The 18,759-nt window shown below is 42.9% G+C and overlaps 1 protein-coding gene across 1 annotated transcript; it reads left to right on the top strand.

Annotated features, from left to right (window-relative positions):
• Positions 1-2,753: 2,753 nt before the first annotated feature.
• Positions 2,754-17,122, top strand: LOC310634411 (E3 ubiquitin-protein ligase TRIM58-like; the record flags this gene model as incomplete). The annotated part of the gene is made up of 6 exons (XM_083352779.1): positions 2,754-3,185; positions 7,113-7,208; positions 12,114-12,344; positions 13,745-13,767; positions 15,328-15,428; positions 15,671-17,122. The coding sequence occupies 6 exons, from the start codon at positions 2,754-2,756 to the stop codon at positions 16,252-16,254; spliced, it is 1,467 nt and encodes a 488-aa protein (XP_083208905.1). The 3' UTR covers positions 16,255-17,122.
• Positions 17,123-18,759: the final 1,637 nt, after the last annotated feature.

The following is an 18,759-nucleotide window of genomic DNA, read 5'->3' on the forward strand; positions in this document are numbered from 1 at the left end:
CATCCCTATAGGCAGGTGATCAAAATTCAGACACTTAGCTACTGACTCATATTTATGATGGTTGCAGTGTCCCGGGGTCATGTGATCCCCTTTTGCCACCTTCTGACAAGCAAAGTCAATGGGGGAAGCCATATTTTACAACCTTTCCTGCCGTAGTTGTTAAGTGAATCAGTACAATTGTTAAGTTAGTAACACCGTTGTTAAGTGAACCTGGCTTCCCAGTAGACTCCGCTTGTCAGAAGGTCACAGAAGATTGATGACATGATCCCTGGGACCGTGCAACAGTCACAAATATGAGCCAGTTTCCAAGTGTCTGAATTTTGATCATGTGACTATGGGGATGCTGCAACAGTTATAAGTGTGAAAAATGACCATAAGGCACATTTTTCAGTGTGGTTGTAACTTCATATGCTCACTAAATGAACTGTTGTAAGTCAAGGACTACTTGTAGTAGAGTTGATGATTTTGAACCTCTAGATATGAGATCACCAAAAATCTTTAAAATCAACAGAGGCGGCGGGGGGGGGGGGGGGAAGAGGCATTTTATGTTAGCTCCAAATCATCCCAATTTATACCCTACATCCGTGTGACCAAGCTGTGCCCCTGATGGTGAATGGAGTTTTTGAAAGCTGCTTTTCAAGAAAATGTGTCAGTCTGAAAAGGTAATCGCAGACTCCTCCTGGTTTGGGAGCATCTTGCATTTTCCTTGTCTAGTGTCCCTAACCCACAGGTCTGCAACCTGCGGCTCTGGGGCCGCATGCGGCTCTTTCAGCCGTCTCCTGCGGCTCCCAGTCCTCTGCTATGTGTAGTCCCCCCCAAAAAAAAGTGGGACTAAAAAAGTTCAACCAATCAATTCAAATATGCAGAGTAGGTGCATATCTCGCCTTGGCTCCACTCTTCAAACCCTGTTCTGCGCATGTGCGCATGTATGCGCATGCGCACACATTTTTTTGCGGCTCCCAGTTTTTCCTTTTGTGAGGGAACCAGTTCCAAGTGGCTCTTTCACTGTTTCAGGTTGCTGACCCCTGCCCTAGCCTTTACCCAGATATACTGGAGGGATAGCACAGCATTAAACTCCCCCTTCCTGGCACATGGTGGTGGTGGTTTCCCTTCTGGAGTCACATGGGAATCTTGAACAAGGATGTTCTCGTGCATTGAAGGAGATGCAATCAATTTCTGAGTGCCAAGGATCTCACCGAATGTGTAAGGAAAGCTGAAATTCTGCCCTGATGTTTCTCAGTGCTACAGTATGTGAGAATGAGAATTGCGGAGTTTGCCTCAAGAATCTGAGTAAGACAAATGCTGCCTTTTAAAAAGAAGAAAAAGCTGGCATCCATTTAGATGGCATCCATTTACTGCCGCTAGCAGCAAATGCAAGCACTGGATTGAGAAAACAGCCTTAGCCATGTGCTGAGAAAAGGGGAAACAAGGAGGTTTGCAATGATCTGCTGGCCCAATTCCACATGTAGAAGAGAGGGAGAGGCTACTTGTATTGCATTGGAGAAGAGGGGAGGGGAGGGGAAGAGAGGAGAGGAGAGGAGAGAAGGAGAAGAGAAGAGGGGAGGAGAGGGGAGGGGAGAGGAGAGGAGAGAAGATAAGGTCACAAAATAAAAAGACTGGCAAATAGAAGTAGAACAAATGAAAGGAAGCAAAATAAAAGGAAGCAAAAATAGTACCGATATCAATAATAATAGGTACCTTGGGTGCAATTCCAAAACAATGAGAGCACCGCTTGAATACCATCGGCATTGGCAAAATCACCACCAGTCAAATTGCAGAAGGCAGCTTGGAACAGCTTACGTTCTGCGACAATATCTTTAACACGAGCGAACAACATCTGCCTATCCCAAGAACTCAATAGGTGGATATAAATTGCCAAATCCAGTTTTAAACATCTGGCTGGCTATGTGACCGATCCGAAATAACAATTTAATTTATATGGCATCCAATTCCGAGCAACTCTGTGAGGTCATGGCAGGCATCCTTTTAATTAAAAAGAAAAAAAACACCAAACTCGTTTCTGCAAAATGTGATTTTCCAAGCACGCTATGACTGTTTTTTGCTATCAGGGCTTGAATTTACTGTTAGAGCTCATGGGAAATGGATACCACATCTATCTGGATTTTTCCCACTGGCAAAATATTTGCGTGGGATTTTCTTGTGCATAACTCATGTTGGAAATATTAAATGCAGCTCTCAATAGAGTGTATTTCTCAGCAACTTCCAGGGTTTGGGCTGTTAGTAATAATGACTAGTATACCATTCAAGAGGGGGAAAAAATAGGTCACATTCTTTTAATGAAATTTAGCATCATTCTCTCTTCTGCCCCTGCCCCCCCCTCAAATCATCAATAACCACGCACAATCCTAATCCCCCAGACCTCTGGAAGAGACTTCAGACAGATTTCTGTAGGGATTTGAGAAACCCAGCCCTGTTTGCCTTGCACCCCCAAAACTCGTTTACCTTGTTTGGGAAATAATGTAAGGTGGTGACTTTGACTTTGGGCTAAAGTCCTGTTTCCCCGCCTCCCCTTTGTATCTCCTTGAAAAAGAAACTTGGCTTCTGTGTGCTTGTCTTGGTCTGGAATGAAAAACATCAACAAGAGAAAGAAACTGCGGTGGAAGGGTTCCAAGGAGGAAATTCTTGCTCAAAGCTTCCTCCCTGCTGTCGCCACTCCCTCATATGCTGACAGTTCTTTGGAAATGAGACTGCTGTCCATCTCCCGGTGGATTTTAATGGTCTTTTAAGCAGGCATGGCCTCCTTGGTGGACGACCCTGTGGAGAGGCTTCAGGATGAAGTCTCTTGTTCCATCTGCCTGGAGTATCTGAAGGACCCAGTGACCATCGACTGTGGCCACAACTTCTGCCAGGCTTGCATCTCAGACTATTGCGAGCGAGGAGCTGTTTCCACAACCGGGGCAGCTCTCTGTCCCCAGTGCCGGGTGGGGTTTTTGCTAAGCAGCTCCCGCCCCAACAAGCAGCTGGCCAATATCGTGGAGGGCATCGAGCGGCTGGCTCGGAGGCCCAGCCAAGGACTTGCTGAGGCCTTGTGTGAGAAGCATGGCAAAAAGATGAGGCTTTTCTGCCAGGACGATGGGGAGCCCATTTGCTTGGTGTGTGACAAATCTCGGGAGCATCATATGCACTCGGTCCTGCCCATTGAGGAGGCTGCTCACGATTACAAGGTAAGGAGGAAGCTGGGTCTGGGTTCCAAACAGAAAGCCCTGAAGCGAAGACAGGCTGGGCTTCTTTGCCTGTCCAAATACTCACTGGGGAGGCTTTGGGCCAGTTACACATGCTTAGTCCAGCTTACCTTATAGGGTTGTTGTTTTTGGAGGGTAGACCTCTCAGGTAAACCTCCTTTACTGTTGGAGAGAAAGGGGGGTATATAGGTGAAACATAAATGTAGAAAACTCTTACTATTCTTAGATTCAAATTGTCCATGCAGTATTCAGCTCTTCTTCTGCTGGAAGGGTAGTGTTGTCACATTCAAATGATACACAGTTTTGTCAAATAACACAATCTGCATAATTTACACAATGATAAGCTCATGCGGGGGATGTCAGTGTTGCTGCTAACCGTTGTGTGGGCCTATATATTCTCTTTTTGTTTTTAAAACTTTCCATGAGCCTCAACTTTATTTTGTTAGAGAAAAATACATACTGTAAATGATGAAGCCTCTAGCAGTGTCTCAACCACCTTGGCCTTGAGGGGCTATGAACATTAATTAGGTTCTTTGAACATAATACAAGATTAATTTTGCTACTCTCAAAATCTTTACTGCATATTGCTTTTGAAAATTAATCTTTGCCCTTGCTCTATGGATCTGCAGAACAACCCTGGGAGGTTTCGTGAACATTAAAAGGAGGGGAAATGTTGCCTTCCATCTCTCGGCTTTTTAGGATCCTTGAAGTAGTACATATGTATCTCCTTGTGGCCTCCCATCCAGGCACTTTTAATTTCCAAAGTCTTACAGCATCAGCTGCTCTGAGATCTCTCTCTGAACCACATGTTTTGATTAGCTTGAAAATCTTAAGATTCTTTCAAAGTTGCAGATTTTTTAAAGGCCAATATTCCCTCATGTTCCCATACAATCTTGTCCTTGCCTTTCTTTAAATGCTGCCTATAATCCAGAGGTGGCTTGCTTCTTCTGGAACCAGATCTGATATAAATACTTTTAGCTTTCAGTAACTGAGAAATTTCCAAATGAAGCCTGGCAGGAACCAATTTCATGGTTGATATCATTGCTCTTCTTTCCTTCGTAGTTGTTGACACTTTCTTCATGCAACAATTATAGACTAACCAAACTGGACTCTGCAAGATCCATGCAACATTACAAGTTTACACAGAGGATGTTTGTGATATGGTTTATGTCTGAGCTTTGAAGAGGCAGCACTGGGATGGAGAGAAACCTAGGGGGACTCCTAATGAAATCTACAAGCTTATTTCCTTCCCTCTTAAAGAAGTAATTGCCTGTTTTGGTAGTCTTCTAAAAGCATTTTGCCCCTGCAAAATGTTAAAAGAGATATAAGCCCAGTGGTGGGATTCAGCCAGTTCGCACCACTTCGGCAGAACCGGTAGCTAATTTTTTGTTGCCCAGGCCGGGAATGGACTTCTGGAAGAGGCATCCACACAAAGAATCAGTTGTTCACATATTTGAATCCCACCACTGAATAAGCCCTTCTGATATGAGAATTGTATAAAGCTGTTCATCATCTTATTTAATTTTAACCAAATTATACATCTCTGTGTTTTTTTTACAACAGCTATAGGTTCTAAAAATATCTGTATCTTACAGCCAAAGGTTACACAACTTTTTCTTTTATTCCCAAAGCCCATATTGAGTACGGGTGTGTGTATGGTTAAAAAGGAATGTACTGAGCAGGATTATGTTACAAAGTGGATAGCCTCTCATTATGAAGATGGATAGGTTATACATTTTCCAGGAATGTTACTTTTTTGAAAGGGTGTTTTTGTTTCTTTGTTTGGGAAGCATATATTAGTAATTAGTTATTAGTAATTTCCTATATATCCAGCCTCAGAATTATGAGAAATTATGCTGCTTATTTTTGTATGTAATCTAAGCAAAACATCCAACAAAAATCCTTTCTCTTTTCTGGGCCAATTTCCCCCTGCTTTACCTTTCCAATCCCTGACTGTCTGACTCTAACTAGAAGAAATGTTTTTTTGTAAACTTGCTAATTGCTTTTAACCTTAAATTGTTCTCAGATCAAATTTATATAGTTCCCAGGTTAAATTTATATACTACTATAGGCACTGACCGTCAAAATTAGTCATCCGAAAGAAAAAGTAGTTATTTTTAACAAACGCATATATTAGAAAGCAAACAAACAGCTAGCAACGGCTCTGTTAAGATATTTGTATATGGCGGTAATGTTCTACAAACATATGTTGAGCAATTTCCCCCCCCCCCCAATCCTTGTGGTTCTAAGCATTACATTTAGGAATTAGGATTGCTAACTTTTTTTTCCCAACCTGGTGATTCCCCCCACCCTCCGCCATTCCTTCAGTTTTTTACAACTTGGGCAGAGTTAAGCCAAATGAACTTTCCTGAGCAGACAAACAAAATAGTTTTAAAAAGTCACCCCTCCCTCCCATTTCTATATATCAGCTGCTAAAGTGCAATAGAACACAAGTGGAAGATAAATTGAAATTCTGATGTTATTCATTAAAAGACAACTACATCTCCCTTTTCTTTCTCTTTTTCATATTATTGTGGTAAAATTGTTCTGCTGGCAGCAGCAGTGAGCTCACATCATTGCTGCCAACTTTTTATTCTCTTTTCTTATCTTTTTAAAAATAACAGGTGGAAGTGGAAGCATTTTCAGACAATGCTTATCTCCACATTTCACAACCTTTATCATGAAATATCCACCTCCTACTTTCCTCAGGAAGTAGAGAGAGAACAGGTCAAACTGCTTTTCCTCTAAATAAAAAACCCTTGTGAAAATGTTGTAAAGCTCTTCCTTTACTGAAATTTGGTTTTGTCAACACTTTACTGATATTTCCTTCTTATCAGAGAATGGAACAGCTCTGTTTTCATAAAATTAATGAGTGCTTATGCTTTAAATGTCAACTTGAGGTATCTCTAAGCTCAGTGATTTCTCCAATAATTACTTTCTCTGGTTGGTGATCTCCTACCAACCATAAAGAGGGATGATATAATAGTAAAAGCTTCCTTGAAGCATATTTAGAGTTTTTGCTCTAGGTCAGGGGTGGGGAACAATGGCCCTTTTATGACTTGTGGATATGCTGTTGTCAAACCTTCAAATGATTCTGTCTGCAGCCATCTTTACTTCGTTTTCAGTTGCCACAGCCATGGGAGGGGGAAGATGTGTTCTTTTAGTTTAGCCATAACAAATACTTTCTTGTGGGAACCAAGGTCAAGCTGCCTAAATTTTGGCAAGCTGGAGATACCGTTAGAAAGCCCACCAAAGTAGTTAATTGGGGATTGTGATTTATGACAACTGTTGGGGTGGGGAGTTCAACTTTTACTTTGTAACCTTTGGGGGGTGGGGTGGGAACTTTCAGTCTTGGGTTCACCTTTGTTTATGCTGATACTATGTAGCCATTAAAAGTATTCTTTGAGGAATGCAATTGCCTCAGAGTTATTATTTTCTTCTGGTCTCATCTATCGGAACCATGACAGCTGTCTCAGGAATTCTGGGAATTGAAGTCCACAAGTCATAAAAGGGCCATCGTTCCCACCTCTGCTCTAGGTAGATCCATGGATAAGTGTTAGTGTGGATGTAGTCACATTGGTAAACATGGGTAAACTTAGCCAAGAATTGTTAGTCATGAACATCATTTTGGGGGTCTTGAGATGATAGTCCTATAAAGCAATGGCTAGAGAAGCTGTATTCACACAGAGATCATTCCTGAAGAAAAGAGATGCCCTCCAAAAGTTACTGAACTATAACCTCTCCTTCACTGTTGGCCCTACTAGCTGAGGCTGCTGGGAACTGTAGCTTTGGAGAGGTGGGGGTTTACAAGTTCCCAAGCCTTGTACCCCCAACTTTCCCAGTATAGTATGTTAGTTTGAAGGTGTATTCGTATCTTCATCCAGGCCTCATATGCGTTTTCTTTCCTAGATGAAACTCCAGGAAGCTGTGGACACTCTCAGAAAAATGCTGGCAGAAGCAATGAAGCTGGAAGTCCAAGAGAAGGAGAAAACCAGCCAATGGAAGGCAAGCCCCTAATCATGTCCCCTGACTCTGACTAGCTCTTTTTTACCCTGAGTCCTAACTAATAGGGTCGTATGCAGATTCTTCGTTGAGGTGCCACTTCTTTAAGTGCCTGGCTAGCTTTGTGATGGGGGAGATGCACAGGGAAATCCAGCCTCTTAGAGATTCTGCAGGGTTGTGTACAAAGTTTTTGAACAGCTCCAATATAATAATAATAATAATAATAATAATAATAATAATAATAATAATAATAATAATAATAATAATAATAATAATAATAATTTTATTTATATACCGCCCTTCTCCCGAAGGACTCAGGGCGGTGAACAGGGCAGATATATAAAAAATACAAAAATACAAAAGTTAAAAGAAAATTAAACATATGCCCAACTAAAAACAGTAAATACAGGTGTTAAAAATGACCATAAAACCCCAACCCATCCCCCTTCAGGCCAGGCCGGCTTGTTCAAATAAGAATGTCTTCAGATCGCGACGGAAGGAGCGAAGGTCAGGCGCCATCCGGAGCTCAACCAGCAACCAATTCCATAGCTCCGGGGCGCCCACAGAGAAGGACCTCCCCCTGGGGGCCACCAATCGACATTCTCTGATCGGTGGCACCCTGAGGAGGCGCTCTCTGTGGGAGTGCACAGGGCGGAGGGAAGTTGATGCCGGCAGCAGGTGCTTCCTAAGGTACTCCAGACCCATGCCATGTACGGCCTTAAACACCATTACCAGTACCTTGAATCTCACCCGGAAGACAACTGGTAACCAATGCAGCTCACGGAGCAGAGGTGTAACATGGGAGTATCGGGAGACTCCCAACACAACTCTCGCGGCTGCATTCTGTACCAGTTGGAGCCTCCGAGTGGTCCTCAAGGGCAGCCCCATGTAGAGAGCGTTGTAGTAGTCCAGACGAGAGGTCACGAGCGCATGAGTGACCGTACATAAAGCATCCCGGTCTAGATAGGGCCGCAACTGGCGCACCAGGCGAACCTGGGCAAAGGCCCCCCTAGTCACAGCTACTATATGGTCTTCCAAAGTGAGCCGTGAATCTAGAAGGACTCCCAAGTTGCGAGCCCTATCTACGGGGGGTAATAGTTCACCCCCCATGGAAAGAGATGGGATGTCGATTCCCAAAGAAGAGATTTGCACAATCTTATTAATCACGAAGGAGTAGAAATATTAAGGGAATTGCTAGTCAGGTGCAGGAAAGTGCTATACTGCACTCCATGAATCAATGGAAAGGTGCCTTCACTGCTGATGCCTGTGCTGTGTCCTACAGGATCAAAACCCCAAGTGGTCCTGTTTTTACCATTTTAATGAAGGATAAGTGAAGAAAGCAATATTTCACATCTCTTCCCACAAAGCACCCCTGGGAAGAACAAGCAGCAGCTCCTGTCCTTAAGAGGTGGTGGATGAGGACGGACAAGTATAGGCAAAGGCTTAGAGTGGTTAGTTTAGCTGCTTTTCAAATTGGAGATGTTCTGTGTCTGATACCTGTGCAATTTGGGCTATATCTCTGCATAGCTGTAATACCCTTCTGAAACAAACTAATCCAGTATCCAAAAAGTAGCCTGGTAGGTCTCGCAATGTCAAGAAGAGGAGGAAGCAGAAAAGAGTGATCAGCAATGAGTATTGCAAGAGCATGGTAGTACGGAGAGCAGGTGCCTGAGCTTGTAAGCCCTGGAAGTAATTCATGGAGTTGACAAAACAGCACCGTTTTTCCCACCAAAGTAATAGTAATAAAAACAAGTAGAACCATGCAGGAGCAAGGGAAATTTAGTAATGGATTCACTGGTGACAGGACTAGGAATACATAGCTGGCAGAACTGGTCCAAGAGAGCAATATGCTACAGGCCTAGTACTTTTTCAAAAGAGTGCTAAACCCAAATATACAAGGAGTTGTGAAAGATCTGACTAGCTCTTAAGATAGCTCTGGCCAGGTACTGTATTATACAAGCAGATGCCTCTGTGTAACTGGGATATCTCTCAGCCAAACCAAAATGGTCAAGGAAGGACAGTGTACAGAGGAGAGGGGGTACCCACCAAGCCAGTCTAAGGAGACTTAGAAGCAGTTGGACAAACCCTAAACTCCGACTGCATCAGCAACCACCAAGAAATTTACCACAACAAAAATTGTATCAGGAAAAGAGTAAAACCACTATTTTAATACTGAAACAACACAGATGACTTTTTGCTGCCTCCACAGTGGACTGGACACGAGATAATGGTAACATGAGTACACAGCAGAAAATAAAAGAGTTGGGGGGGGCTATTTGTGCAGTGGATGGGGGAAGTGAGGAACAGCCCTATATGAGCAACAGAAGCAGGGCAAACAGTGCCAAAGATGTGATGGATTTATGTGACAGGTTCCTCATTCTCAGAGAGGCAAGACATACCAGCATGCACCTACTGCACGCGTACGTGCGCGAGTGTGTTTGCTTTCTTTCCCGCAAACTCACTTACAACCCAGAACATGAGTCAGCATTAGCTATTTGGCTCAGATGTTGAGAAAGATCCACGGTTGCTCAAATTGTCTCAAGGCGGCTTTAAGCTCTCCAGATTCAAAGATCAAAAGCATCATTGAACCCGGAGAACTTCTGATCCCATAAGTGTGAGGAGCCAGTTCTGATGACCTGACCTGTGTTTGTGTGTAAGGTATTCCACACTTTCTCAGAGACTCTTGACCCTTGTCTGTGGGGTTGGGATCATCATATATGAAAGAACCACAGTTCTCAAGCGGTTTTCATTGTTTTGCTTTTCCAGTTATAAAGAATGTGGCTAAACTTCTACAGGCAAGAAGAATGATATATTTACCCAAGATTCTTTACAATTAAACTATTGGGCTGCTCTGGATGAAGAGATTACAGAAAGGAAATCCCCTTCCCACAAAGGAGAGTCACAAAATCCTGGGCTTGCGTAGACTGGTTTAGGGTTTCTGGGCTACTCCCTATAAGCTGTGCTTTTAAAAGCAGTTAGATTTTCAGGCACTAGCAAACTTATTTTTCCCAGAACAAATTGAACCACAATCTAACTTACATCTCCAACTTGTACTCGAGCACTGATTTAATATTTACTTAGTGGCATAGATATGGATCTCTAAACACCAATTATCAACTAAAATACCCAGAGAAACTCAAAACTCAGCAGGAAAAAGAATTCCGGAGAGATAAGCATATTACTTTCTTACAGTTAAAATGTTTGTTCTGTAACACTTTAAAGGCAAACTACAAATCTGTTATAATAATAATAATAATAAATGTACCAGTAGTTGCCACTATAAATATATACAAAACATGGTGTTGCGAAATATATTATATATATATATATATATATATATATATATATATATATATATATATATATATATATATATATATATATATATATATATATATATATATATTGCAGACACGAAAATCAGGAAGTGCAGATGGTGACAATGACTTAAGCATTGCTGAAAGCAAAACCCCGTAACTTGTCTCTCCGTTCTGGTTCAGAAGGCTGGAAGATAGACAATGTAAAACCAATTGAAAAAACAACCAAGAAAGCTTAAGGCGTGTCCTAGGTAAATTCACTGAAGTAGCCATTGAAGACAAAAAAACAATCAAGTATATAGGAGCAAATTATGTAAATTAGAACATTTCATATCCCAGTAGCAGATCATTTGCATAAGGACATAAGTACTACTGGTAAGTACTAACAATATTATTTTTTCCCCCTCAAAGCTACATTCCTTTTATATTACCTTCTACAACCTTCTACAACTTTTCTATACCCCGCGCCCCTAGAACGCTTCTGATATATTCTCACACCCCTTACAAAAGTTCAAAATAATGGCAATGAATTTGCATATACACTATGGTTTTGAAAACCCAAGTTTTCGCACCCTTCCCAGAATATCGTCTCGCACCCCTGGTTGGGAACCCCTGTTCTACAAACTTGGTTAGTTTGAATGAAAAAAATTTTTACAGGCAAATGCAGGATGATCCAGGACTCCATTTGTGGTGGCCATCTGGATGTGGGAGAATCTACTTTGAGCTAAAGTGGATCTGTAATGGATTTATTAACTATCCATTGTTCCTTTGTCATATGCTGATGGATGTTAATTTGATCCTGACTGCAATTATATATGTTGTCTCAGTGCTTTTTTTGTAACAGAAAAAGGTGCCAGAACTCACACATGTCATACAACCTTCCTTGCCTACCCTACAAGGTTCCATCCAAAAAAAGGTGCCGGAACTCCATTCTGAGCGTTCTATGAGAAAAAAAGCCCTGTGTTGTCTAATGGGTTATTTTCTTTCTAAGGGCAGATGCTTCAGTGTTAACCTCCTGAATGGGGGTTAGTATTATTAAGGAAAATAATATAATATTTTAATATTAAAACAATATTTTAATCGTTATTAAAATATTTATTTAACCTTAAATAATTATTTTAAAAGGGACACGGTGGCTCAGTGGGTTAGGACGCTGAGCTTGTCGATCAGAAGGTCGGCAGTTTGGCGGGTCGAATCCCGAGTGCCGCGTGACAGAGTGAGCGCCTGTTACTTGTCCCAGCTTCTGCCAACCTAGCAGTTCGAAAGCACGTAAAAATGCAAGTAGAAAAATAGGAACCACTCCGGTGGGAAGGTAACAGTGTTCCGTGCGCCTTTGGCGTCTTGTCATGCCGGCCACATGACCACGGAGATGTCCTCGGACGAGCGCTGGCTCTTCGGCTTTGAAACGGAGATGAGCACCAGCCCCTAGAGTCGGAAACGACTAGCACACATGTGCGGGGCAAGAGAACCTTTACCTTTTAATTATTTTAATATATTTCTTTAATACTAAAGAAATACATTAAAATGTTTCTTTAATATTAGTTTGAATCATCCAATGTCCAGCATTGCTTTCTCCTGATGCCCCTGCTAGGATAAAGTCAAGAAACACAGAGTACTGATCATATCAGGGTTCGAAAAACGCCGCCGGGCACTGGCTGAAGAGGAACAGCTGCTTTTGAAACATCTTCAAGAGGAGGAGCTGGGAACACTAAAGAAGCTGGAGAGGAATTCAGACTTCCTTCTTGAGCAGTGTGCTGGACTGCAAAACCTCATCGTAGAGATGGAGCAGAAATGCCAAAAACCTGCAGTCTCCTTGCTCAAGGTGAGGTCCTTCAGGATGAGCCAGCTGAAAAGAGTAAGAGAAAGCAATGGCTGCATGCAGCAAATTTGCCCTGGCCTCTTGCTAAAGAGGGCAGCATGATGGCTCAGTGGTTTAGATGCTGGGCTTGTCAGCTGAAAAGCCCACAGCCCAGGTTCGATTCCCGAGCATTGTACAACAGGGTGAGCGCCTGTCTTCGTCTAGCTTCTGCCCACCTAGCTGTTTGAAAGCATGTAAATATCAGTAGATAAATGGGTATCACTTTGATGGGGATGAAACAGTACTCTATGACATCATACTGGCCACATGACTGTGGAAATGTCTTCAGACAGTGCTGGCTCAGTGGCCTTGAAATGGAGATGAGGATCATCCCTAGAGTCGGCAATGACTAGCGGAGTAAAATAGGCAGGGATTCCTTGCTAAAGGTAAAGGTTCCCCCGCACATGCGTGCTAGTCATTTCCACTCTAGGAGCCGGTGCCCATCTCCGTTTCAAAGCCGAAGAGCCAGCGCTTGTCCGAGGACGTCCCCGTGGTCATGTGGCCGGCATGACTAGACGCCAGAGGCGCACGGAACGCTGTTACCTTCCCACCGGAGTGGTCCCTATTTTTCTACTTGCATTTTTACGTGCTTTCGAACTGCTAGGTTGGCAGAAGCTGGGATGAGTAACAGGCGCTCACTCTGTTATGCGGCACTCGGGATTTGACCCATCAAACTGCCAATCTTCTGATCAACAAGCTCAGCGTCCTAACCCACTGAGCCACCGCGTCCCCTTGCTAAAGAGCTCAGTAATTCCTTGTAACTCTCTTTTCATGTTGTTTTGCTTTGTTTCCTGTATTATTAGTCATAAAATCATTCCTGAACTGGTGCTGCAAAAGGGCAGAATGTAGAATTAACAGAATGCAACCTTGGTTCCTTGCCCTTTCTAGAATTTTGCAGTTGCAATACTTTGAAGCTTGCACCACTGCATTTGCAAGGGGACTGGATCCTGGGGAAGCTTTTTTCAATTTTGTGCTTGCTATCACATGTCATGCTTTTTCCGAGCAATGTGACTTTGGAAGTTGAGGCAACGAACAAACTGACTGATAAACTATGAATTGCATGCATCCTAGATCCAAGCCCTGTGCAAAATCCTACGTTATCTGATGGGTAACCTCTGACTTTCTATTTTAAGAAAGTTGTAAAGCTGCTGAAAGTATTATTCCCCCCCCCACCAACTTTTAAAGTGGACTTTGTTCCTTAGAACCTTGAGGGCTAGAAAAAAAATATCTACCCTCCCCCCAAAAACCCAACAGATTGTATAATGTTTGATAGAGCAGCATCAACAATGGGATTCTTCATAAGCTCTTTCAGCAACGTTTTAAAAAGAAAACTTGAGCCATGACCATATTTTTTTTTCTTCTAGGATGTTAAAAGGACCTTGACCAGGTTAGTACACTCAATTTAGACAATTGTTTGCATATTTAGTTTTGAAATAAATCCTGATTGAAGTTTGCTTCCAGATAAAAGGTTGCGTTTATACCCAAAAGGTGCTTTTTCAGGAGGCAACTGGGCTTTCTTGTTTTTCTCTGAAGACGTTTCGCTTCTCATTCAAGAAGCTTCTTCAGCTCTGACTGGATGGTGGGGAATGGGAAGGATTTAAGGATTCAAGGTACTAGTAATGGTGTTCAAAGCCCTACATGGCAGGAGTCCGGAATACCTCAGGGAGCACCTGCTGCCGGCGTCAACCTCCCTCCGTCCAGTGCGTTCCCACAGAGAGGGCCTCCTCAGGGTGCCACCGGTCAGAGAATGTCGACTGGTGGCCCCCAGGGGGAGGGCCTTCTCTGTGGCTGCCCCGGCCTTATGGAATCAGCTGCCGGTTGAGCTCCGGACGGCGCCCGATCTTCGCTCCTTTCGCTGCGAGCTAAAAACATACTTTTTTGAACAAGCTGGCCTGGCCTGATGAGGGACTGGGGGGGGTTGTTATTGTTATTTTATTGGGGTTTTAAGATGTATTAATTGTTTTTAGTATATGGGCATGTATTTAATTATTTTTTAACTTTTGTAATCCTGTATTTTTATTCTTGCCCTGTTCACCGCCCTGAGTCCTTCGGGAGAAGAGCGGTATAAAAATATTATTAAATTGAATTAAATTAAATTAAATTAAATTAAAATTTATATTTCTTGCAGACAGCTGGTCATTTGCACACATTCGCATGACTCAGGTGACCTTGAGGACACAGATAAACTTCCAAATGGCCTCAACGACCCCCTAAAAAAAGGCAAACGACCAGCTGTCTGCAAGGAGTATAAATCCTTCCATTCCCCACCATCCAGTCAGAGCTGAAGAAGCTTCTCGGATGAGAAGCGAAACGTCTTCAAAAAAACCACAAGAAAGTCCAGTTGCCTCTTGAAAAAGCACCTTTGGGACAAACTTGACCTGGATGATTGGGAATCTCCATAGACATTTAGCTATGCACGTTGCTTTTATAAGTAATCCTCATCTTAGGACCATAACTGGGCCCAAAATTTCTGTTGCTAAGCAAGGCAGTTGTTAAGCGAGTTGCGACCAGTTTTACAACCTTTTTTGTGATGGTGAAGTGAATCGCTGAGGTTGCTAAGTGAATCATGAGGTTGTTAAGCAAATCCGGCTTTCCCCATTGACTTTGCTCATTGAAAGCCAGCTGGGAAGGTCACAGAGTGATCACATCACACACACACACACACACACACACACACACACACACCCCGGGATACTGCAACTGTCACAAATACATGCTGGTTGCCAAGAGCCTGAATTTTGATCACAGGACCGTGGGCATGCTGCAGTCGTCGTAAGTGCGAGGAGTCGCTATTTTCAGGGCTACTGTTACGTTTGAACAGTCACTAAACCAATTGTTGTATGTCAAGAACTACCCATGGTCACTTTCATTGTCCTTAGACTAACACACACACACAAACACCGATGCTTTTAACTTCTGTGGGATAATTGATGACGCTTCTCCCTAGGAGTGAAGGCCTATCCCTAAAAGAACCTCAGCCGATTTCGATGGAGTTGCAGGACTCCTATGATGTTCCTGGGCTTATGGAGTCATTGCAAAGATACAACGGTAATTGACAGGTGCTTATGTAGTGCTGGGGTCAATGTATTGGATTGGGTCATGTGTTGCAGTTCTCACTTGACCATGGAGCTCAGGGCTTTGGACCGGTTTCCCCTCCTAGCATCACAAGTTCCTTGGGGGTGAGGAGGGACAAATTATGAGTCTGGCCCAAGGCTCGACAGCTGTCTACCTTCACATGTTAGGGCTGGAAACACAAGAGCCATCCTGATGGTTTCTATTTCTGCTTTCAGCGTCGGTGACCTTTGATCCGGATACAGCCAATCCTTACCTTCTCTTATCCGAGGACCACCTCAGCGTTCAAGTGGTGGATCAAAGGCAAGATCTGCCCAGGAGCACGTCTCGCTTTGAAACCTGCACTTGCTTAATGGGCCGTGAGCAGTTCAGATTTGGGAAACATTATTGGGTGGTGTGCGTGGAAGGCAAGTCCAGCTGGACCCTGGGAGTGTGCAAAGAATCAGTCAGCCGCCGAGGTATCTTCACCCCCTCACCCGCAAAAGGGTTCTGGACGGTGTGGCTGAGGAACGGGGATGAGTATGCAGCCCTTACGTCTCCACTCACAGAACTAGTGTTGAGATCAAAGCCAAAGCTGATTGGTATCTTCCTGGACTACAATGCAGGAGAGGTTTCTTTCTATAACAGCGATACCGGTTCCCACATCTTTACCTTCTTGGATTCCTTCTCTGAGACCCTTCGGCCTTACTTCTATCCTGGAATCCGGGCTGGGGGCCTCAACGATGCTCCCCTCATTATCCAGCCAGCCAAAGATCAGTCAAGTCTTTCTCTTCTGGCCATTGAGAACTTTTCACATCTCTAGGGCTGGTTCCAAACGACGCATTGAATCTGGAATGGGACAACTGGGGGATGCTGCTCCTTACTTAATGCTATTCTCGTCTGGGTCCCTTTAACACGTTTTCACCCTCTGGGACAGAGGCCATCCCTGCATCAGAAAAATGTTTCCAAATGGATCTTTGGATGTGGAACAGGCATGGCTTCTTCCTGTAATTTCACGAGGTGCTGCCATTCTACAGTTATTCTGTCGTAAGGCCCTTTATCTCATTCAGAGTCCCCTTCTTCTTCTTTTTTTTCTATCCAAAAGGGGATCTGAAAAACAATTCTTGGGGATTGAGGAGGTGATGGAGTATGTACTAAGGCTGTATGTTAGCATTGGTCATTATTATTACTGTTGATGTTGGACTTCTTTGTGGATATTTATTTTAGTTCATATTATTATTTTCACACCTTTTGTAAATTGCTTGGAGACTTCTGTTGGAAGTGACACAGAAGTACCATGAATGAATGAATGAATGAATGAATGAATGGAATATGGCAATAATATCCAAAATCATTTAATTTACCAGTGGAATAAACATGCAGAAGCTCAAAACAGCAAGAAACCGAATTGACATAAAAGGGTTTTCTGTGGGGGGAAAGTGTTTATAACGTCTGAGGGAAGTCTGATTTAAACTCAGATGGTTAATTTCTTTTGGGACCATTTGTTCAGATCCTGTGGTTGGTATATGTGCTTTTTAAAAACCTCTCACTGTTTCTTTCATGTCTTTCTCTGACTTTCTCCTGTCCTTCCTCTTCCACACTTCTCCTTTTCTTTAATTCTTTGTTCAAAATTACTTTTGTTTCTTCTTCTCTTCCTCCTCTTCTTTCTTTCAGCCAATTTGGCTATCTATATCTATCTATCTATATCTATCTATATCTATCTATATCACCTCTCTCTCTCTCTCTCTCTCTCCCCCTCCCTTCAATTCTGATTGTTGAACTCCACACATCCTAACGTTGCCAAGATTGAGAAACACTGAATTAAACCAAAGACAGAGTCTTACTGTGCTACACATGTTTGCAGTTATTATAAAACCCCAGTGCTGATATCTGTTTTTGCAGAACAAGTCCAACAGCTGTCACAGAATCATTTTTCTTGTGGAGGTAGGGATGTTTTAAATAATTTGTCTTGGATATACATACATACATACATACATACATACATACATACATACATACATACATATATAAAACTATTGGCAAATGATCCAACTGTAGTCTGGACTAAATATTGGCATGTGGGTGCCAAAGTGTCTCACTCTGGACAGAATTTTTTAAAAGCCACCTTAGAATCAAGCCAGCATGACTACAGGGCTGGAGCAATTAAAACTAAGTGTGGATATGCTCTAGAGGGCACAGCTGATGTTCACTCATTGTGTATTGAGGGTAACAATAGGCGGCTTCTGTATAGTTTCCTTATTATCTATTGCTAGTGTTGTTTGTTAATATACTTAATATTTTAGCATTATCACTTTGTTCATGTTTGTAATTTACCCAGAATGTCTTTAGTTGCAGGATACTCGTACACCGCTAGAGGTCCCCCTAACCTTCTGTCAATTGTCAGGCAGAAGTCAAGAGCCTTTTTTCCCCAAGTTATTACAATTCTACTTGATTAGGTACAAGCTGGTCTTAATGCAGAAGTATCCACAGGATCCAATGCTTTTGTCCAAATGCTGAAAGCAATGTAATGCTGTCACAATGCAAGCTCTGTGTTTTGTACATGTGTACAACGTCATTAAAGGTAAAGGTAAAGGTTCCCCCGCACACGCGTGCTAGTCGTTTCCGACTCTAGGGGCCGGTGCTCATCTCCGTTTCAAAGCCGAAGAGCCAGCGCTTGTCCGAGGACGTCTCCGTGGTCATGTGGCCGGCATGACTAGACGCCAAAGGCGCATGGAACGCTGTTACCTTCCCACCGCAGTGGTCCCTATTTTTCTACTTGCATTTTTACGTGCTTTCGAACTGCTAGGTTGGCAGAAGCTGGGACGAGTAACAGGCGCTCACTCTGTTACGTGGCACTCGGGATTCGACCCGCCAAACTGCTGACCTTCTGATCGACAAGCTCAGCGTCCTAACCCACTAGCCACCGCGTCCCTTTTGACAACATCATTACACTTGTACAAATAATTGACTAGCTACTTCTATTACCTTCTTGCTTTCAGAATGGATCTGTTTTCAGAGAGAAGAGACAAGCTTATGATTTTTGATCCTGATTATGCATCTAAAATTTCTCCTATAGCTTTACTGGATGTAAAGCTCCGGTCAGTAAATGACTCTGAGCAGCTTCTATATCCCTTGCAGTAATCAAGTTAAATAAACAACCATAAAAACAATAACATTCAGAATAACAATTACTCCAAGACCAACCAGAAGAACGTAGTGCTGGTTCCCATAAGGGATTTTTCAGATGCCAGAAGCTCGTTGAAACAGGCAGGTCTTAATTGCCGTGCAGAACACTAAAACAGTGTAAGGGACATTCTGATCTCCATCA

This window comes from Vipera ursinii, assembly GCF_947247035.1.
Source record: "Vipera ursinii genome assembly, chromosome: 2".
Lineage (NCBI taxonomy): Eukaryota > Metazoa > Chordata > Lepidosauria > Squamata > Viperidae > Vipera > Vipera ursinii.